This window comes from Leptopilina heterotoma, unplaced genomic scaffold, assembly GCF_015476425.1.
Source record: "Leptopilina heterotoma isolate Lh14 unplaced genomic scaffold, ASM1547642v1 Lhet_142, whole genome shotgun sequence".
NCBI lineage: Eukaryota > Metazoa > Arthropoda > Insecta > Hymenoptera > Figitidae > Leptopilina > Leptopilina heterotoma.
In genome coordinates, this window is record NW_025110861.1 from 427444 (window position 1) to 451074 (window position 23631).

General features: G+C 28.4%; 5 protein-coding genes across 5 annotated transcripts; 1 reads left to right on the plus strand and 4 right to left on the minus strand.

Moving 5' to 3' along the window:
* Positions 1–148: 148 nt before the first annotated feature.
* Positions 149–6907, minus strand: LOC122498125 (amine oxidase [flavin-containing] A-like). The gene is made up of 4 exons (XM_043605709.1): positions 6904–6907; positions 6466–6605; positions 5858–6358; positions 149–721 (listed from the first exon to the last, which is right to left on the minus strand). The coding sequence occupies exons 2-4, from the start codon at positions 6597–6599 to the stop codon at positions 559–561; spliced, it is 798 nt and encodes a 265-aa protein (XP_043461644.1). The 5' UTR covers positions 6600–6605; positions 6904–6907; the 3' UTR covers positions 149–558.
* On the minus strand, positions 1047–5355 carry LOC122498123. Its single transcript, XM_043605705.1, has 2 exons — positions 5147–5355; positions 1047–3731 (listed from the first exon to the last, which is right to left on the minus strand). Exon 2 carries the CDS (start codon positions 3637–3639, stop codon positions 1447–1449), a length of 2193 nt encoding a protein of 730 aa, XP_043461640.1. The 5' UTR covers positions 3640–3731; positions 5147–5355; the 3' UTR covers positions 1047–1446.
* A 293-nt stretch (positions 6908–7200) lies between the features above and the next one.
* Positions 7201–10718, minus strand: LOC122498108. The gene is made up of 4 exons (XM_043605691.1): positions 10269–10718; positions 8398–10185; positions 7342–8281; positions 7201–7217 (listed from the first exon to the last, which is right to left on the minus strand). The coding sequence occupies exons 1-4, from the start codon at positions 10716–10718 to the stop codon at positions 7201–7203; spliced, it is 3195 nt and encodes a 1064-aa protein (XP_043461626.1).
* Positions 10719–12716: 1998 nt separating this feature from the next.
* On the minus strand, positions 12717–13708 carry LOC122498110. Its single transcript, XM_043605692.1, has 3 exons — positions 13555–13708; positions 13228–13448; positions 12717–12952 (listed from the first exon to the last, which is right to left on the minus strand). The coding sequence occupies exons 1-3, from the start codon at positions 13706–13708 to the stop codon at positions 12788–12790; spliced, it is 540 nt and encodes a 179-aa protein (XP_043461627.1). The 3' UTR covers positions 12717–12787.
* Positions 13709–14504: 796 nt separating this feature from the next.
* On the plus strand, positions 14505–20044 carry LOC122498124 (40S ribosomal protein S2). The gene is made up of 3 exons (XM_043605708.1): positions 14505–14655; positions 17222–17549; positions 19519–20044. Exons 2-3 carry the CDS (start codon positions 17223–17225, stop codon positions 20011–20013), a joined length of 822 nt encoding a protein of 273 aa, XP_043461643.1. The 5' UTR covers positions 14505–14655; position 17222; the 3' UTR covers positions 20014–20044.
* Positions 20045–23631: the final 3587 nt, after the last annotated feature.

The window sequence follows — 23631 nt, forward strand, 5'->3', positions numbered from 1 at the left end:
TTATTTGTTTTTATATTTAATACATTATTTATTTGTTTTTAATGAACCATTAAAGATAGAATTTTTAAAAAAAGGAATTAAACTTTTCTCGAAAATTATTTTCTACATTTTACGATAATCAATAAGCTTTTTTGAGAAACGACCAGAAGATACAAATATTTGTGGCTAAACAAAGGTAATAAATAAGAGAAAACCTTATTGTCATTTGACGAAATTTCTTTGGACGGATGCTGAAATATGAAGATTTTAAATTAATAATCACAAAAATAATGTGTAACTATATTCAGAAGAGTAAATTTATTTAAAATGTCATTTTTCAGTTCTACCAAAAAAACATGAAGTATGAATGTATACATCGAAAAAAATTAAATTAATCCAGATAGCACGTTATTTTGTTGTAAGCTTAAAGGCTGCTGTCTGCGACAAGTTTGCTGCAATTTTCGGCAAAATTTAAAATGGGTGTTTTAATATTATTTGATTAAATATAAAGTGGACTGAAAAAACATTCATGAGTGAACAATTATAATGAGTGGAAAATGACATTATAAATTTAATCAATCAAAAACTCTGCAGATACCTAAAGAAAGATAAATCTAATTTGTTAAGAGATTGGGGCCTCATTTGCCAAAGAATCGCCAAGGATGTAATTTTTCCAGCTTCAATTGCTCCGTCAACTGTGCCTGGCCAACATTTGGCATATTCACTTGCAGCATAGAAAATTCTTTACAAACAAAAAAAAATACTAGATTATATCTACATTTAAATTTGTAGTATTAAAAATAAATATTAGTATAGAGTTATTAAATTTAAAAAATTTCAGGCCTCGGACTCATGCTACTATATTGACACTTTTTGGCATACTTTATACCTCATACAACTATTTAGTTATACTGTGTTTAAAAATAAGTTCCTAATGACTGTTATTTTCATAAAATAAACCTTTAATTATTCCTTTTTTTAAATCGAGGTTTTAAATATCAATTTATTTAGGAAAGAGGTTAAAAGACAGGTGTGAATGAAACAGTTTTAATAAAATGCTACTATAATTTGAGTATACAATATTATGTGTAGTTTATTCAAATCAAGATTTCCCAAATAAGTATAATATACGATTAACAATATTAAAACTCGTATATGGATCCAATATTTTATAAAACTATAACAATCTATAATTATATTTAATTTCTTATTTTTCAAATTTATTACAATTTCAAAAATTCGATTACATATTAAACTTTTAATGTTTATAATTATTATTTATGTAAACTGAACATCGATAATGTTACAAGAAATGTAGGTACAATTAAATTAAGTATTCTACTAATAAGAAGTTACGGACGAAACATCTGCAAATAAGAAATTGGTGGAATACTAAACTGGAGGAACAGAGATACAGAAAGGAAGCTTTTTAATAGACAAATGGAAGGATTGGTTTTTAGAATCTAATTAAGAGACAGGCATTTGTAATGTAGAATTCTCTAAGAGAGAGGTTAAGCATTCCTCTTTGTATTTTGAATATATCAAATTCAGATTTTTCACTAAAGAAACCATTAAAGTCTCTTTTAGTTCTTGTTTAGGGATTAATTTAATGGCGTTAACATTATGGTTTTCAATACGTTTCTTAAACATCTTATCCTTCTTAACAACAAGCATTGTTGGTAGATGGTATGATGCACTTGGCATTTGCAGAAGATGACTTAAATTCACTATAGCAGCATCATTGTGAAAACCTATTTGATACATTACATGTTTATTATAAGAAGAATCTCGTTGACCCCGATTTTTCCAAGCATCTTCTACAGTCAAATAAAATTTCATCATGATGTTTATTTCCATGGTTCTTCCTATATTCAGTCTTTTTAATTCATTTAAAAATGTTAAAGTTGTAGTGTCAAACGAATAAAGGGTAAATGGATTTTTTATCCATTCCTCATCACATTGCCTTATAGCTAACTTTAATAATGAAATCTCTTTTCGATCGATTGAAATATTATTGCCATCAACCAATGTTTGTAGTAGTGGATGTAAGGGACAGTATTCTGAAAATACCAATTCGTGAATATCTACTGTTTCTCTAAACATTCTCCATATAGGTTCCACCTCCTCAGGCATATAATTACCACCAAATATTTGGTTAACTTTCTGAGTAGCCTCTTCCAAATCAGGTAATGTATAAAATTTCCTTTTATACAGCACATGATCCATAAAACTGTTAAATGGTATTTTATAATCGACATATTTTCTTTTAATCGTCATTGTTGTATAAATATCCTTGGCTAGCATGTCATAAGTAGGAACATCTCTTGCACCTTGGTCAATTTTCAATATAAAGTGTTTCAATATTAGTTCCGATTCAAGTATTCGCTTCATTGGAAGTCTTAAGGATATTTCAAATGCAGCTTTCTGGATAAACTTTGCTCTCTCACTTTCAACATATCCTTTATCTATAAACAATGATTCTCTTACCTTTTCTCTAATCCTCATATATTCTGTTTTTGAGATCTGCTTTTCTATCAGTGACATAATTAAAATATTCTTCCCACGGATAAATTGAGTGTTTAGTACAGAAAAAACGACCTCAGGGAATACAATATATTTTTTTGCGAAACGATGATAAAATGAAGCTAAATCAACTAGTCCATAACGAGAATTAAATTTCATGTAATAACGAACTTCTGTTTCTGAAGAAGAACTTGACGAATTATTTAAATTAATTTCATCGGCGTGAATATCTGTCAAAAAAGTAATGTCACTAAAATAAAACTCCTTTCCTTTCAAACTTGCCAAAAAATCAACAATTATTGGATTACTTATTGTCTGGCTCAAGAACAAGTCTATTTCACCGTCTAAATCAGTTTTAATTTGATTTTCATATATACCCTCCAGAATCAGTCGGAGTGCATGTATCCAATCTTTTTCCATGCCTGACAAACCGACTTTTTGGAACTTACGTATTACCTTTAAGCTCTTTTTAAAGTCCTCTTCCGTCAAACCAAGGCTTCTTTTAGTAATTTTTCTTAAACCTTTATGAATGCCAAACATATTATGATTTGGCAAGACATTTTTCAAAATCCTGCGAGAATCGGAGTCATCGATGAATGATAAATTTTTCTCTTCGAAAATTGGCCAAATGTATTCCATAAAAATTTTTGTACTTGCCAAACCAGTAAGTTGAACACTTTTGCTTTGAGATGAACAGTAATCCTCATTGACATAATTTTGTGAAAGATGTTGGACGACAGTTTTTTTAAGAACTGCGTGACTGTTAAATGTAGACTTGTTGATTATATCAGATAAATATCCGTTAATACTCCCATAGGAGGAAAATAAGGTCGTGCAAATGATGTGCTGATACGTTTCCTCTACGTATTTCTTTTCAAGTGTTTGATTTGACCCTATTCTATAAAGTCCACTTTGATTTAGCACATTATGCAAAAAAAGGTGCTTCGCTTCCGATTCATTGTTGGATTTATTAATATATTCAAAGAAGGTATTCAGGACAGAGACTGTCTCGCTTCTCTGTTCCAGTTTAAGCAGGCCGTTCTTGTGAAAGATAATACCAAAAATGTAAATGTATTGACAAACAGGAAGGAACTGAGAGTTTGGTAAACCCTGAGCTAAGCCTGTTGTACTATTCATTATAAGTTGATGTCGCTCAAAATTTTTACGTTTTTTATTTTAGTTTGTGTATTTTTTCACTTTTGTAGATCCGAGATTTTTTGTGAGTATACCTGTAAAATTGGTATTTAGAATTTAATCAATCTTTATTTAATTGTAATTGCAAGTTAAATTTGAAAGCATTTAACCCATTAACGCCCAATTGTACAAAATATTGTCCCGAAGTTTGACACTATATTTTAACAGTAAACCCCTATAAGAAAAATTCTGCGACAGTGTTTTCTTATTTGCCAAAAACAGCTTTTTTTAATGGCGTACTACAAAATTTTGTAAATTTACAAATAAACAAATTACACATGGTTTAAAAAACGCGACATTTTTTGGTTTCTATAACATATATATATATAATTGTACATGTTTTTAGTGATTTCCTCTCAATCAGAATTCTAAACATTTCATTGATACAGCTGACGATTATTCCATCCATATATAAACAGCTGACGTTTATATTCATTAAAATTATGATGTAAACTATGATTTGAAGGCTTTTTAATTGAGAGGAAATTACTGAAAATATAATTTCTTTTCTTATGTTCACGTGACCGGCTGATGTGTAATACTATCATTGAACAAATTTTCAATACACAAAATACAAGGCTGTTGCATATACTTTTTATTAGAAAATATAAGAAAGTCCTATAATTATTCTAGTACTAGTATGGCCCATACTATTCAGGGCCTTACGAAATCCTAGCTATTTTCAATTTCTACACGGAATGTTAAATTCCATTTAAACTACTTTAACCCTTCGGTGGCACAGGTTCCCGTGTAGAAATTTGTCGTGCATTGTTCGATTGGGCTGTTCTTGTGCATAGCAAAGGAAAGGTTATACCTTTTTTCCTATGCAGCATATGTGAAAACCATTTTGAGAATTAACAATTTGACTTTGAATTTCAAGGTCAAATTGAAAAAAAAAACAATTTTTTCATCACCAGCTTGTAGGTCGTGAAAAGCTCTTTAAAAATCTCTATTCACTCTTTTAATTTGATTTATTTTATTTATCAATACATTAAATTGAAAAAAAGATAATTTTTCAAAAAAGTTAAAATTATGAAACTCCGTAATTCAAAAAATATTTTTTTTTTCAAATTCAATAATATTTCATATTTACACTTCTAGTAATAATAGTAACATTTTGGTAAAGTTTCAAGAAAATTAATTTTTTGACGGACAGTTGAGGTTTTTTGCCCGCGCATAATATATTTAAAATTTTTATTTGAAAAGGGACTGTTCATAAGCTACGTTACCAATTTTTCAGACTTTTTAGACCCCCTCCCCCCTCATTACCATTACGTTACATGTAAAAATTTTAATTTTTAGACCCCCTCTCCCCTAAATTGGTAACGTAGTTTATAGATGGCCCCAAAGCAGTTCTAAACTAATTTGAGGTTAATGGTGCAAAAATTTTCTTCTGGTACGATGAATACAAATAATAATTAAATATTATTTTAAAGTAGTAATAACTTACGGTTTATGTATTTAATTAATTTTTTTGTATTTAGTAAAGGCAGGAACAATCAGGAAAACTTCAATCTTAGGTATTAGCATAAGACTTAATTAATGGAACGTTTCATAAAAATGCATACGTGGCTTTTGAAATGATGCAATTTTTCATATTTTATTATTGCTTTTTGCTTTTTTCAAGTATTAATACTCTTTAGATACTGCTAACCTATCAATAAGTTGCAGGTGCATACAGTACAGATAAAAGGAAAAATACAACTTTCCAGCTCAAGAAATATAAAAATATATTCTAAATGCTTTATTATATACGTATGAATATATGAAAATTAAGTAAATAACAATTTTCAGAAAACCGATGCCAAGCTGGGTCCAATAAATGCTTATAAAAATGCAGTTTCATTAAATTTTATTACAAATTACCGATTTATATACTTTACTATACTATTTTTAAAAAAAATTGCTAACTTTGCTAAAATTTTTAATGTTCAAAAAATGAGATAAAGGATTCTCTTAATTTTCCTTTATTCTTCATTTATAAGGCTTTATTTGGATCCAAGGGTCCTTTCAAAATCAGTCCGAGGTCTGAAGTTTGAATTTAACCAATTATTTGAATTTTAAAAAATTCTTTATGAAAATTCATAAACTATATTTTTTGCTTTAATAGAAAATGATTCTCTAATTTAATTCTACTGATAATTAAAAAAAAATGCAATACCTTCCATTTCTAATAGATAATGGATTGAAATAATTTTTAAAATCACAAGGAATCAGGAAACTCATTGGACTTCCTCCGCGGATTGATTCTTGATTATTAGATAAATTGAACGGCATCCATTTTCGTTCTTTGTAATCAATGCAATTTTGTGCAGCATTACCCCGAAAGCATTTATTTAAAGTATTAAAAAATTTAAATTTCCTGCGTGTCTGGAAATTTGACTCATTGAGAAAACCTGCAAGAACTAGTTGAGATTTATTGCTGGAATGTGTAGCATCGTAAACTAATTTTAAACTTGAGTCACAATCTGGAGTGGTGATAATATTCATTGGATAACTATAATTGTCGTTTAGAAACTCTTGTCTAAATGTGGCAGTGAAGAAGAGGTTTGTTCCATTTTCAAAGAGGGTCTGAACCTTTGTTAAAGTCGGAGATAAGGAAGGTTGAACGGTTATCTCTACACTTTCAGGTGGTGGAACTGCTACTATCACGTATTCACATCTAAAGGTAAAAAAATATTTTTAAAAAAAATTTCGAAATTTGTTTGACCTTTATTATTTTATTGCTTCAACGAATATTTCAAATACAATACAAAATAAAATTCTTACTTGTAACACTTATTGTTTGTCGTTACGTAGGCTCTGGTGTCGCTAAACTGTATATTTGAAACTGATTCGGAAAATTGTATAACTCCCTGTTTCTTCGATATTTTATTTGATAATAGTTTTACTAATTCAGCCATTCCACTCTAATACATAGTTTAATATATATATATATATATTAATATTATATAACTTAATTTAAAAATTAACACGATAGTTATGCAGCTGAAGACATGAAAACCTTGAATTTTCCAACAAACAATGTTAAAAAAAACTATTGATTTCTTCCTCACTATGGAAACAAAAACCATAATAAACAATAATGTTTTTAATCGATATGACTAAAATACTACATATTCCTAGAGCTTCTACTTGAAAGATTTTTGAAATTATTTTGTTTGGTACATTTTAAACCAATATAATTGTACGATTAAACGAACTTACCTGAAGTGAAGTTCAATCGAAATTATGCGAGTAGATCTCGTCCGAATAGATCAAATGTAGTAACGCAAGTTGCTTGATCCATGCCACAGTTTTTTAAATATTCGCGCTAAAAGTTTCGCATTACCTTACTAGAGGGCATCCTTCCATTATATCGCCATTACGCTTTGATGTTTAATTTGATTCAAATCGATATGGGTTGATTAGGGTAGGGTGGGAGTGATCTATTCGGACGAGATCTACTCGCATAATTTCGATTGAACTTCACTTCAGGTAAGTTCGTTTAATCGTACAATTATGCTACGTGATCTCGTCCTCTAGATCAAATGTAGTTGTTTAAAGATAAGAATTTCGATTTGAATAACACCTTTTATTTTTCGCAGTTTAATACAGTACTTGCGAAATTACATGTCTCTCGAAGAGGACGATTGTAGAATTTACCGAACACATTTGATTTATGTGACCAACCTGCAGCCGCTCTTATGTTTTCAATACTTAAACCTTTTCGTTTTGCTGCAGACACAGCTGCATGTTTCGCGCTGTATCCCGCAAAGGTGCTGACGTCTATTCCGCTCATGCTCATGATTTCCTTGAGCCATCGACTCAAAGTTTGACTACTCGCAGGTTGATATGGTTTTTTATACGTTAGTAACAATGAATCCACGCCTTCTGGTCTGACAGAATTGGTTTTTTCCATATACGTTTGAATTAGTGTCGCCACGCAAAGATTTGGCTGCTCTGACATAAATGGAAAATTTAACAATGGTTGATTTTTGCCTACTCTCGTAGTTTTTAGTCTATCAGGAATATAAATTTTTATAGCATCGTCGCATACTTTAATATTTTCTAAGTTAATTTTAGATAAAGTTTGGAGGCGCTGAGCAGTAGATAAAGCCATGAGAGTTACTAATTTTTTCGATAATTGTTCTAAACTCAATTCTGAGTTTGGACCAAGGTCTGAAAGATATCTTAAGACTACGTCTGGGTCCCAGATATCTTCGTATTTTGCACGCGAAGGTTTTTCCACCGAAAAACCTTTACAAAAGCGCTTAACGATTGGGTTATTTCCTAAATCATGATTCAATACTAGAGAGACGGCTGAGCGATACGTATTCATAGTCCCATACGTTTTTATCGATTTCGACACAGACGTTAAAAAATCTATAGCTTCCGATACCGATGCTTTGAACATTGAAAGATTCCTTGTTTTGCAATAACTCCACCAGAGCCTCAAAGGCTTGTTGTATTGTTTAATTGTGCTGCTCGCTAAGGACTGGAGTGTCGTCGGAATTGATGCTTCTGGGACTCCCTGTGCGAGAAAAGCTTCCCTGATAATAGTCCTGCTGCCAGGGTAAGTTTCTTCGAGAGAGGATGGTTTTCCCTAAATGGACAGATAAGTAATTCAGAATCCGGTTCAAAATATATTGGTTTTTTCAGTAACAGAGAATTGAATAAGGGGAACCAAGACTGTGTCGGCCATAATGGAATTACTAGTACCCCTTCGGCTTTATCCGTAATTATTTTTTGCAAAGTTCTAAGGATGACGGAAAAAGGTGGAAAAGCATAAAATTTAAACCCGTTCCAATTCACGGTGAACGCATCTATTGCGTAGGAGTTCGGATCTTGTTTCCACGATATAAATTTTTTGCATTTTTTATTCGCGGTGGATGCAAAAAGATCAATTTCGAATGGGCCAAAAGTATTTTCAATTTTATTAAATGCCCAGGGTGCTAGTTCCCACTCTGTTTCCTGTGGTAATGACCGTGATTCCCGATCTGCATCTACGTTTTCATGTGAGGCGATGTACGAAGCAAAAATCCAAAGGTTGCGTTTTTCGCACCACTGCCAAATATCTTTACATAAGCAAGTTAATTTTGGGTACTGTATTCCACCCATTTTATTTATGTAAGATATCGCAGTTGTGTTGTCTATACGTAATAAAATGTCTCGTGATCGCAAATTTTTTGCGAAACATTTTAGTCCGTAAAATGCGGCCAACAATTCTAAGAAATTTATGTGGTGTTTCTGATCTTCGAGACTCCACCAACCATGGATTTTTTCTTCGTTACATACGGCGCCCCAGCCTGTCAGGGATGCGTCTGTAAAAATTTCGAGAATAAAGACTTGTGAAGTAATTGGGTTTTTTGATAATGATATATTATCGATCCACCATTTAATGTCCGGTTGCAACGATTTTGAAAGGGAGACGTATTTGTCAAAGTTATCATTTTCTTTTGCTAGCGATAGAAATTTTTCCCTTTCTAAACTTTTGGTATATAAGGTTCCGTACTTAACGGCTGGACATGACGCGACTAGGGTACCTACGAATTGTGCTAACTCCCTGATTTTGCATTTTCTTAATTTGTAGAATTTATTAGCTTTTGTTAAAATCGATATCTTTTTCTTTTCCGTTAGTTCTAGAGTCATTTTGTTTGTGTCCCAGATGAACCCTAAATATTTTATTTTTGTTGTTATTTTTGTATCTGATTTTTCGAAGTTAATGATAAAGCCTAAACTTGTTAAAAGTTGTTTCGTGGCTATAATATTTTCTTCACATTGTTTTTTAGATTTCCCGATTAATAAAAAATCATCTAAATAAACTACGGAAAGGAACGAACGCGATCGAAGATTCTCGATGACTGGTTTCATAATTTTTGTAAATGCATATGGGGCTGTGCATAATCCGAATGGGACACAATTAAATTCATAAATAATGCCCTTAAACATGAACCGTAGGTATTTTCTGAAAGGTTTCGACACTGGAATTAGTAAAAATGCATCGGCCAAATCTAAAGTGGCTAAAAAGGCATCTTGAAAAAGAATTCTAGCGACAGTTTTTCTGTCCTCTAATTTGAAATGGGGTGGGTTTATAAATTTATTTAATTTTTTCAAGTTGAGTATAAAACGTTTTTCGCCATTCGATTTTTCTGCCAAAAAATAGGTTGACAGGAATTGACCTTTAACGGGTGGACATTCTGATATTGCCCCCTTTTTGAGCAAAATATTAATTGCCGAAAAATAATCACTTTCGTCCTGAGACGAAATTATTGACTCCTTAGGAGATTCAGTTTGCCAGGGTTCACTTACGAAGGGGATTTCGTACCCTGTGACGTACTGATAAATTATTTTATCGGATGTCAATTTTGACCAATTATGAGCGAACAGTCTCAGTCTACCAGCGATTATACTTACTTCAATTACCGTTGAGTCTTCTTCTGCGTGTTGTACCGAGTGAATTTGTTGATCTGCCCCCCCCTCGTCCTGTAATTCCTTTTGGGGGGGCCCCTGTAGTTTAAATGTTTCGACGAATCCTCTTTAGAAAAAGTGCGCTTCTTAAAATCGTTTGTCCTCCTAGTTGACGAGCCTACAGGCACTGTTTTAGCAATATCTTTGCTCGATCTTTCGGCTGCTTTTGCCAATTTTAATTTTTCGGCGAAATTTTCTCCGTATAAAAGCGTATCGACTGGGCATTCATCTGCAATTTTTTTGACTATTAAACTTAAACCAGGAGTAATAAATGATCTTCTTGTCATTGACATCCTATAGTGGAGGTCTGTCAGAAGTCCTCCTGAGTCTGCTAGATCACCAATGAGTGGTAAAAGGGTAGGGTCATTTTTGGATCTTATTATTAATTCGGTTAAACACTTTCCCATTGCGGAGATACCAGATCCTAACTGGTTTTGCGTTATCACTTGGAAGCTGTCTTTTTTTAATGACAGGTCTCCGGTGGAGCATTTAATTTCCGAATTTAATGGTGGAGCTTGTAGTGTTTTGCAATTTCCGGGAAAGGGATGTTTTTCTATCAGTCCTTTTTTCATTTCTTTGGAAATTCCTAACCCCAGATTTTTTATCCATACTTCTGATACAGAAGTGTAAATGTCCGGACCTAATTTAGCGTTTTCGTTAACATTACCGAGTAAGCTGAGAATTTCAGCATCGATTTGGGAAATTTCTTGATCGTTTGTGGTCGAGTTTTTTCGTTTTTGCTCGGTCGATGTCGCGTTTGTGTTTGACTTTGAACGATGGTTTCGCCGAGAAGTATTAGGCGATCGAGAGGTCCGTGATTTCCTCGAGTAAGAACTTGACGATGATGATCGAGATGACCCTGAAGATGAGGAATTATATCGACTAAGACGTGGCGCGCCTCGCGGACTACGCTCGCCGCTATTTTTGTCGCGTTTTGGTGTGTGAGCCATGAACCGAGAACGATTTCGAGACTGACGTGACGTACCTCGCGGGCTACGCCCGCCGTCATAATTGTCACGTTTGTGTGTAGAAGATGTGGAACGAGAACGATTTCGATTCTGACGTGACGTACCTCGCGGGCTGCGCTCGCCGTCATGATTGTCATGTTTATGTGGAGAAGATGTAGAACGAGAACGATTTCGACTCTGTCGTGGCGCACCTCGCGGGCTGCGCTCGCCGTCATGATTGTCATGTTTATGTGGAGAAGATGTAGAACGAGAACGATTTCGACTCTGTCGTGGCGCACCTCGCGGGCTACGCTCGCCGCCAGCTTTGTCGCGTTTATGTGCACGGAGAAAAAAATCAGGGCTTTGTAGCATGGAGTGGTCTGTACCTTTAGCGCATGGGCGCTTCCTTGCGGCGAAAGAACGAACTCGTACGATTGCAGCAAGGCTCCTTACTAAAATAGGGCGAGCTCTTGCTGCAATCGTACAAATTCGTTCTTTCGCCGTAAGGAAGCGCCCATGCGCTAAAGGTACAGACCACTCCATGCTGAAAAGCCCTGATTTTTTTCTCCGTGTGTAGATGTGGAACGAGAACGATTTCGACTTCGGCGTGTCGCGCCTCGCGGGCTACGATCGCCGCCTTTTTTGTCTCCTTTTGATCTTTGGTGATTCTTTTCTCTTGATTTTGACCGAGATCGGTGTTGCCTGTAACGTGACGAATCTCTCGGACTTCGCTCGCCGTTGCTATCGTTTCTTTTATGCAAAGACGACGACGCGTCTCGCCTTGGCCTCTTAAGTCGTTCCAATTCTTGATAAATCCGCTCTATATCCTTATCTCGTTGCCTTTTCCGGGAACCTCTTGGACTACGGGACTTCGATTTCTGACGTCCCATCACTTATAATTTATCAAAACTTTATACACTTTTATTTTTATTCTAATTAATTTCTGACACGTGTGGAATGGATCGCACAGAAAAGCGTAATGGCGATATAATGGAAGGATGCCCTCTAGTAAGGTAATGCGAAACTTTTAGCGCGAATATTTAAAAAACTGTGGCATGGATCAAGCAACTTGCGTTACTACATTTGATCTAGAGGACGAGATCACGTAGCATAATTAAAATATTTTCATATATGATACTAAGAAACAAAAAATTAATAAATCACTTTATAAATAAATACCTCAATAAAGAATCTTTTTTTATCTCCTAGAGCAATTTTCAACCTCTGCAGAAAACCTCCTGCTCCATTTACCAAAAGTAGATACCAAAAAGTTGATACTTGCTTAAGTCTGCTTATACCTATATGCAATATTTCATTGTATTATAATTTATTTGAATTCATTCATGTACAAACAACTTTTTTTTTAAATGCTCCAAGCGAAAAAAGATACCTGTATAGGTTTTAAACTTTGTCTGCAATTTCTAAAAAATATGACAGAATTTTAAAAAGTTTCATTTTTTTCAAACTCAATTGCTAAAACCTTTGTGTAATTTCTTGAAATTTCCATTGGTATATTATATTTAACGTGGAATATTATAAGCTTTTGAATCTCATATTTTTTAATTTTCTGACGTTTATTTTTATAGAAAAATCGTAGTTTAAAGATAGTATGTTTTTGGGCCATGAGCGTGGAGCCATACCGATAATTTCCAACGGTATAGTGTATATAGAAGAAATTATATATAAAAGTATATTTACTTATACTTACCGCACGAAGTTATTAGCAAACTTTGAGTAATTGACTTTGCCGTTCCCCAAGAAAGAAAACTATCTGTTAATTGATCCAAATTTATTTGTGACAAAATATTAGCTTCATCTACGTTCATATTTTGTTGAAAGTCCAAACTAATACTTTGAATCTGCAAGCACATTTAACATTTTATATACTAAACAGAAATATCAAATTAAAACATGTTATTTTAAATTGAAAAGCAAAATTCACAAATTGTAGAAAATAATTCTTTTAAAAAATCCCTAGATGCCTAGTTTAATAAAAATCCAACAACTTTTTAAAAGTCATCCGCCATATTGGATCCGCCATTTTGAATTTCTAAAAACTAAAATCTTGTAACTAGATTTTGGGTGGAAAATCATGCGTTTGAAGGTTAGTTATACAATTTTTTATTTAACTTACCGTTGCAAGAAAATTGTAAACTTGAGCTAAAATGTAAACTGGTAATTTTTGACGTGGACCTGATTTTGTTAAAAATATTCTCTCGTTAGCAGTAGGAATTTGTCTTTGGGAAACGGTACTAATATTTAATTCATCTAACATTTCCATGAGATTTTTTTGTAATGGATGTGCATGAAAACTTTTGCTTTCTTCAGTTATAAATATCCTTCCACCAATTTTCTCTATGTAAAAAAATGTTTTAAAATCCAATAATTGATATAAAAATTTATTTTTTTTCTAAAACTATATAATTATATACAATTTTCTTTTGTAATAATTGACACTTACCAGTTGCTTCGAGAATAAGAACATCTAACCCAACTTCTTTTTTAAGAAGATTATAAGCGGCAGTTAGACCTGTTAATCCAGCACCAACAATTATAACATCAAAATCAACATTATCATCCTGTCCATTTTCATCTCGAAAATCAGAAATTTTCATTTTTTGACAAATAATAAAAATATAAAGAAGAAAATTTTAGTTTGACAATTAAGATAACAAATGAATTAATTTTTCTATACGATTTATTTCTCTTCTGTTTTATTATTATTGTTTGGTTATAATCTTTAGGTTGCTTAAAACTTTTATTTATTTTTTACTTGCTAGCTCGCTTGCTAGTAACAAATAATTTGTAAAAATATAATTATATTATTATTTTAATATTATTATTAATTATATAAAAATATATTCTTTATATAGAAAAAGAAGAAATGAGCAGATAAATAAATAAAAATTAAATAAAATAATTGGTAAGTATAATAATTGTTATAAATATATAATTACACTTTTACATAAATAAACAATTTGTTTTTATTATTTATAAATAAGTACCTCAATTTAATTTTAAAAATGAATTGTTTATTATCAAAAAATAAATATTCGAAATTATTTCTGAATTGTTAAAATATTTTGTTTACAGGAATTTCTAAATTAAATAAAAAATGCATATTAAAAAAGTGAAATGAAAAATTTAAATTACAAATTGTAATCAGTATAATATATGAAAACATATTTTATTTTTTTATTAAAATTCACGTGCCAATAAATGCCAGTGAGGAACTTTCACGACGTGACATCTATTCTCTGCCTTACCAACTTAATACAACCAATAAAAAATAAATCCAAATTTATTTGTCCAAAAAAATAATAAAAATTAAATTAAAGTTGTTTAGAAAAAATTATTTTAAAACTAAACATAATTTAGAATATAAATAAAATATTATTAGATTACATTTTTCTCAAGAAAATCATCAAATTGAAAATTAGAGGATAATTTGCATTTCTTATTTTAAATTTTCGCGCTTTGACGTCACATCCGCAAACTACATACCGGAAGTGCTTTTAGTTATCTTCTCTTCTGTACTTTTTGTGTCACAAGAAAGATTAATGTGAGTAATTTTTTCCTTTTTTTAAACATTTCTGTCAATATTTTCCCAATAAGATGTGAGAATGTTAAAAATTTAATTTATCAATTGTTCTAGTAGAGATAAATTAAAGGTTTCTTTGCAATCGAAAACTGTTAAATAGATATTGTCAGTAGGCCACGTGCAATTTTAGGTTATGTTGCTTAGATTTTGTAAATATTTTACTAATTTTTCTCAATTGTTAATAATACAGTATTTAGTGAATTATTGCAAAATTTCATTTATTTAGAGTTAATTGTAATTTTTTTCTTGAATAGGTAATTTTCGTTTTGTGTGTTTCAACAGATTTTAGAGCATTTTTTATGTACTTTTCAATGACAATAACAATTTTTCAATCCTTCTTTTCTCAAAAGCAATAATTTTCAATTTTTACAAAAACTTGGTCTTTTTTTTATCATTTTTATTAAAAATCTAAAATTTTTTCTAAAATAATATTTTGAAAAAAAAGTAGGAGAACAATATAAGCAAAATAATTTTCAAAAAAATTGAAAAAAGAAGTGGTTTTTGCAAAAATTGGAAAATAAGGAATAGTTTTCAAAAAAGAGAAGTGAATAAACTCAAGAAATTTTAATAAAATTCTGATTTTCAGACATAATAAAATTTTCACATGAATTTAATTATTTAAAAATATACAATTTTCAAGAAAATTTTTCTAAAATTTGTTTCTAAAAATTGAATTATTTTTAAAAATAATAAACGAATAAAATTCATCGAAAGAATTTAATTATTTAAAAAAATTTTAATAAAAATTCAATACTATTTTCATAAATTTTAATAAAATTCTAAGTAAAAATGCAATTATTCAAAGAAATTCAATTATGTATTAAAAAATAAAATTTAATAAAATTCTTCGTAGAATTTCAATTACATATTTGTAATTACAATTTTATATCAGAATTCTTACTTACTTCTAAAAATTGCAACTGTAATGTGGTTTTTTTTTTAATTTGAGAAAAAAAATTCATAGAATATTTAAGACTTTCAATAATTTAATATTTTTTTAATACGTTGGTTAAAATTTCCTTACTTTACTGTCCTGTGGAAATATTGTTATTTTTAAAAATTTTGATAATATTCTTTATAAGAATTAAATTTTAAAAAATAATGAATTATTATTCTATCAATTATTTATTTTTGAATTGCAAATAATTGAATTCTCTTAGAACTTTCTAATAAAAATTGATTTAAACATAAATTTCACGTAATATTTTGAATAATTCAATTGTAAATAATTAATTTTTTTTAGTTTGTTACAATTTTTGAAAATCAACTTTTGAAGAATTTTAATTACAAACTTTCAAAATAATTGAATCATAAAAAATTTTAATGAAAAATCTTTGAATGAAAACTTAAAAATGAAAGTTAATGAAAATTAGTTTCTAATTTATTTAAATTCAATAAAATAATATTTTAGAATTATTTTTAAAATTTTTGAGAAAAAAACCATTATCAAAATTTTTTAATCAAAATTCATCAAAAAATTAATTAGTTTTTTTTAAAATAGATATACAAAAATTATTTTAAGAAATTCAATTATTTTCGAAAAGTTGCATTAAAATATTTCTAAAAAGTAATATTCTGAGAATTGTTTTATCATAATTTTTTAAGATTCAATTATCTTCGAACGAAGGCAATAAAAATTTACTTTTTTAGACTTACATATTAAAATCATTATTTTTATTTATATTTTTGAAAAATTCAATTATTTTTAAAGAATTTTACTAAATTTCAATTGTTTGGAAATTTTTCAATTTAAAAAACTATTATCATTCAAAAATTATTGAAAAATATTTTTAAAAAATTAATTGTAAGAATTTCTTTATTATTTTTATAATAAAATATTATTTTTATTATCTTTTGAAAATATTATAATATTTTAATAACTTAAGAAAAAAACATGGACAGTTACAATTATTATAAAAAATTGAGTTTTTTTTATTTATTTATTTTTAAAATAATTAAATTCTAGAAAAACATCCTAAAAATGATTTTTAATAATTGATTTAGATATGAAGTTTAGTTGAAAATTGTTTTCGTAAACTTTCATATTTTTCTGTAAAGAAAAGAATTTTGCCAGGAAAAATAATTTTAATGTCAGTAAATTGTCAGGAAAATTGAATGAGTATTTAAATATTTATTCAACAAAAATTATTCAAGTTTTATATTATTTAATTTAGAAGTAATAAAAGAAAATTAATCTTTTGAGAAACTAAATTAATTTCATATTTCCAAATTTTATATTTCTAAAGATTCATTAGGAAAAAATCCAACTTTCAAATAAAAATGAAAAGAAATTATTAATGTGGGGACTAAATAAGAGAGTTAAAAATAAGAAATAAGGGTCAATTTTGTAAAAAAAAAAAAGGAGAATGCCCTATTTCTGATATTAAAATTCGATGAAAGTTTAAAATTTGATTTAAAATTAAAAAATTATTTAGAATTATTTGAAAAATTGAAAGAATACTGCCACAGTAGGATTTGAGAGAAATTGAGTGGATTGACCCAAATACTAATTTGCCGATTATTACAGAATGGCGGACGCTGCTCCAGCCGCACGCGGTGGCTTTCGTGGTGGATTCGGATCTCGTGGTGATCGTAGAGGAGGTCGAGGCAGAGGTCGTGGCCGTGGTCGCGGTCGTGGCAAGGAAGACGCCAAGGAATGGATTCCAGTTACAAAATTAGGTCGCCTTGTGCGCGATGGAAAAATCCGAAGTCTCGAGGAAATCTATCATTTCTCTTTGCCCATCAAAGAATTCGAAATCATTGATTTCTTCCTTGGCCCATCTCTTAAGGACGAAGTCTTAAAAATTATGCCCGTTCAGAAGCAAACTCGAGCTGGTCAACGTACCCGCTTCAAGGTAATTTCAATGAATCTGTTTAATTATTGAAATAGAATTATTTTAACGATTTCTTGCTCTTTAAACATTTTTAAAAAGTATTTTTTTTGTCTTTATATTTAACTTTAATTAATTTTGCGACTTTGTAAAGCATAAAAAATTATGCCATACAAACATTTGGGAAACAAACATTTGAACTTAAAACTTTACCGTATTTCTTAATTAAATTTAGGAATACGGTAAAGTTTTCAGTTGAAATGTTTGTTGAATGTATTCGAATTTTGAATAAATTGTATAAATTAAATTTGAAAAAACTTTTTAAAAAAGTAATTTTATAGTTTTTTAAAAATTTCTTCTACTCAATTCAAATCTTGAATGTTTGTATACTTCTAAAATAATATAATAATTTAAATTTTCTTAAAAATTTAAGGATTCTTATTAAAAATTGAAAAACATAATTAATTTTATTAAAATAAAAATCGTCTCTTAATTTTTCGACTAAAACGATTTTTTAAAACTCAAATCATTTCGAGCTCTAAAATACTCAAACTTAAAATTCAAATTTCTTTATTTGTTTAAGGAAAACTATGAGAATAATTTTTACCATTGAATAATAAGGCAAAATTGCAAATATTGAATAGAACAATATTTAAGCAAATCAAAAGAAAATATGGAATTAAGACAATAAATTATAATTTCTAATTTAAAGTAAAAATACTCAACCGTTAATAGAACTTTATTTAACATTAATTTCATCAAATTTTGAAAAATAGTTATATAATCTTCCAGTTTTTCTTATATAATTTTTCCTGTTTTCCATTTTTTCTCTTAAATAGAAATTCAAAAAATAAAAAAGCTAAATGGCATAAAAGAGAAGAAAAAATGTTGAATTTTAAGAAATTCGGTTTTTGAATTTTTGATAATTTTCGATAATTTTAGATTTTTTACCAAAGAGTCGAGACTATTAAATAAGTAAAGTATTTTCCAAGAGCCCAAAAAAAATGAAGCTAAATACCATAAAAGAGAGGAAAAAATGTTGAATTTTAAGAAATTCGGTTTTTTGAATTTTTGATAATTTTAGATTTTTTACCAAAGAGTCGAGACAATTTAATAAGTAAAGTATTTTCCAAAAGCACAAAAATAATGAAGCTAAATCCTATAAAAGAGAGGAAAAAATGTTGAATTTTAAGAAATTTGGATTTTTGAATTTTTGATAATTTTTGATAATTTTAGATTTTTTACCAAAGAGTCGAGACAATTTAATAAGTAAAGTATTTTCAAAAAGCACAAAAATTTACAGCTAATTCCCATAAAAGAGAGGAAAAAATGTTGAATTTTAAGAAATTCGTTTTTTGAATTTTTTCGAATTTTTGATACTTTTATATTTTTTACCAAAAGGTGGAGACTATTAAATAAGTAAAGTATTTTCCAAAAGCCCAAAAAAAATGAAGCTAAATCTCATAAAAGAGAGGAATAGATGTTGAATTTTAAAAAAATCGATTTTTCGAATTTTTGATAAATTTTGATAATTTTAGAATTTTTACCAAAGGTCAAATTTTTAAAAATAATTGAACTCATTGGAGAAATTTTATTGAAATTGTATTGAAAATAATTGAATTCTTGCGAAGAATTTTATTAAAGCTTTTGAAAATAATAATTAATTATGTAATTAATTAGTAAATTGTTATATAATTGGATTTTTAAAATTTTTATTTTGCATAATAACAATAAATGAAATACCGCGTAAAATTTAATAATAAAAGAGTTAATTTAGATAACTCAATAAAACAAAAAAAAAAAAATTGTTGCACCTTAACAACTTAATTATTGAAGAGTCCCCGCCTTAATTTTTGGTGGGTTAAAATTTCTCTAGTCCTTCTTTAGTATAGTTACGTTTCATTAAGGAAATAAAATAAATAAATAAAATAAAGGAAATAAAATTGAAAGACAATATATTCTTGAATTTATTAATTTAATTAATTAATTTCAGGCCTTCGTCGCTATTGGAGACAGCAACGGTCACATCGGCCTGGGTGTGAAATGCTCGAAGGAAGTCGCAACAGCAATTCGCGGTGCTATAATTCTCGCGAAATTGTCCGTCGTTCCAGTGCGTCTCGGCTATTGGGGAAACAAAATTGGCAAACCCCACACTGTGCCATGCAAAGTCACTGGAAAATGTGGATCCGTCCAGGTGCGTTTGATTCCAGCACCCAGAGGAACGGGAATTGTGTCGGCTCCAGTTCCCAAGAAACTATTGCAGATGGCTGGTATTGAGGATTGCTACACCTCCGCGAGGGGTTCAACTTGCACTCTTGGTAATTTCGCGAAAGCCACTTACGCTGCAATTGCCAAGACCTACGCCTATCTGACGCCGGATCTCTGGAAGGACGTTGCACTGTCGAAGCCGCCTTATCAGGAATTCGCCGATTACTTGTCGAAAGCTCATCGCCCAATTCAGGGATCAAGACCAAATGAGACTGTTTAAAACTGAATAAATTGTCTTTCGAAACCTTGAATGACGAGCTGTTTTTATGATCCTTGAGAATTTTCCAAAACTCTGAAAAAAAAGAAAAAATAATAATCAAAAGTGTTGAGATAAGAAAATGTACAAAAAAATTAAAAAATATGGTTTATTTTTATAAAGAGTGAAATTAAGAAAATTTGTTTTTAAAGAAAGAATTTTGGCATTAAAAAGAAGACAAAAACTGCTTTAAAATTCACTGTATAAAAATTAAAATTCTTTATTTTTGTAGAAATGATATCAATTTAAAAATATCCTTTGAGATCTAAACTCTCCAATTCAAGCTTTCATTAATAATTAAACTTTTAATTCATCTATATTTTGATAAATTTTAATTTTAAATTGTCAAAATTTTTAATTGTCAATTAGAATTTTTTCTGAATTTTATTTAAACTTATCTAAACTTTTGACAATCTAAATTCCAATAAATCTAAATTTAGATTTCGATAAAATTTAGACAAGTTTAGATTAAAATTTTTAAGAATTAAATTTAGAAATACTTGAAAATTTGGAAAAAATTAAAGTCTGGAAAAACTTTATGGATCCAATTTTGAAACTGATTTAATCAATAAAATTACAATTTGAGTAAATCTGATAATTTAATTATAATTATTTTATTTTAATTCACATTGAAATTTTTATTAACTCCAATTATTATAATTTTATTGGTTAAATTAGTTCCTGATCCAAACTTAGATTCAGACTTTAATTTTACAACATTTTGAAGTAATTCTAAAATATTAAAAATTTGAAGCGAATTAAATTTTCAATTATCTTAATTAAATTTTGTAATTACTTTTTTAAAATCAATTAGAAATTTTTAAATTAATCTAACATTTAATCAATTTATTTTTTAATGAATCTAAAATTTTAATTATTCTGTATTTTTATTTATTTTTCAGTTCATCCGAATTTTCTTTTATTTATTTGGGCAATAACAATTGTTTATTTTATTTAAATTGTTATTTTAACAAAAAATTGCTTTTGTTATAATTCTTTTTATGCTTTTTTTCAATTATTTTTATTTCTTTATTTTCTTTTTTTCGGAAATTTACATTCAAATGAATTTTTGTATTTGACGAAATGTTTTAAGCCAATTTCTTTAAACAATTTATGGTTCAATAATGTTCGCCAAAAAATAATGTAAAGTTATTAAATTAGTTAATTTAATTATTTATATAATTAATATATTAATTATTTATTAATTAAATAATAATTAGTTAACTTATTTATTATTTTTATTTTTTTAAATAAGGTAAATTTTTTGTATTGATTAATTATTTAAAAGAATCATTAGAAAATTAATAAAAAAAATTATTTACAAACAAAAATAAAAAAAAGTGTAATTAACAATAATTTAACTTATTAAATCTGATGACGGACATTCAAATCAAAAGTTTGTTCATGACAAATTGTTTCATCAGTTTTCGAATTTTGAAAGAAAAAGATATTAATTTTTAAATTCGTTTTGCTAAAAGCATAAAGAATTTAATTTTTAACATTTTAAACAATTTAAAGTTGCATTTGAACAAAAATTACAATTTTTTGTCAATAAGAAACATTTTTAGGGATATTTTAGGTAAAACATAACCTAAAATTAATCAAATGTTTCTTATTTTTTCAAAAAATGATGATTTTTAATCAAATGCAAATTTTCAATAATTTCAATTTTATTATAAACTAGCTGTCGTACCCGTCTTCGACGGGTTGTAGTTTCTGATAATACACTTAACAGTGTATCTACCTACCTAGAAAACCGGAAAATAGCCGGGAATTTGATTTGACAGGGAAAAAATAATAGTTAGTTACTATTGTCTATTTCATTAGGAAAATAATACCATTTGAAACAGTGACCGACTTTTTATTATCAAATTAGTTATTTTTAACTAATTGAAATGCAGAAAACAATATTTCTCAATTTGTAGTACTTCAATCAATATAATGTATTAAAATCAATCTAAAATTTCCTCCAGTTTTTTGAGTTATAGTACAGTCTAATTCGAACTAATTGTATAGCAAGTAGATCCAGTTTTTCTCTGTTACATTAAATTCCCTGATATATTACGTCTTTTCTGGTTGGTAGACACCCTGTTAAATGTATTATTAAAAAAAAACCCGTCGAATAAACCAGGAAAAATTTGGACAAAGCCGGAAATTGTTTTAAACCAAAATAAACACCGTGTTTAACTTTTGTCTTTACATTGATCAAGTGATATTTCTAAAAGTTAAATCAGAGAGCCCACAAATACTACTGAATTAAGCTTTATAGCAATTGGTATCAATTATAATTTTTTCAATTTTTTGATATTCAAAACATTTTTATACTTACATCTTCGTTATAAGAAAGTATTTTTGAAAAATTATGCTAAAATGTGACTAAATAACATGTAATACTCAACTATAGAAAGTTTAGAAGCAATCCATGAAAAAATATAAAATTTAGAAATAATTTGTGTTAAATAAATTTATTTATTAGAGTCAAGTATTTATTTAATTAATCCAATTAAGATTTATTTGATTCAACTAAATAAAATTATTTAAACGAAATAAATTCTTATTAGATGGAAATAAAAACTTTTTAAATAAGATATTATTTTTCAAATAATTATAATTACTTGAATCATATAACTTTTTTTAGTGTAGCTATAGTAAACTAAAAGTTATTAATGTGAACGAACATTATCTATATTAATAAAATCAGATTACTATCTGTACATTGCTCCAAACTTGAAAATTTTTATATATTTTTTCGTTTTGAGACATTAGAATTCTAAAAATGTAAAAAAAATTTCTGTCTGTCTGTCTCTGTCTGTATGCAAAACTTTGTTCGCGCATCAATTGAAAACGGTTCAACCAATTAAAGTGAAATTTGGCAGTCTATTAGGTATTAAAGTAACTTACAATCATAGCCTTATCCGATTAAAAAATATTAACTTGAACAAAAGTTATGACATTTTTCCAAAAAATTCAAAAAAACAAAAAAATGCAAATTTTTTATCTTTTGTAAAATGAATGAAAAAACTATCCTTAGCTAACTTTTTCAGATAAATACAACCCATTTCTACGATAAAATTTTTAAAAAAGATATATTTTGAAATTTTTTTTCGTTTTTTTAGATCAACTTTTTTCTAAGAAAATAGTGATTTTTAATCTTTAAGCAAGCTTTTCAGGAAAAGTTATTAAAGTTTTTTATTTAAAGATCAGTATGTAAAGTAAAAAATTTGCTACATTAAACAAAAATAATTAGCTAAATGCCATAAAAAAGAAGGAAAAATGTTGAATTTTAAGAAATTCGGTTTTTTGAATTTTTGCTAATTTTCCATAATTTTAGATTTTTTACCGAAGGGTGGAGACTATTGAATAAGTAAAGTATTTTTTAAGAGCACAAAAATAATAAAGCTAAATGCCATAAAAAGAAGGAAAAATGTTTAATTTTAAGAAATTCGGTTTTTTGAATTTTTGATAATTTTCCATAATTTTAGATTTTTTACCAAAGGGTGGAGATAACAAATTAGGTAAAGTATTTTTGAAGAGCCCAAAAATAATGAAGCCAAAAGCCATAAAAGAGAAGAAAAAATGTTG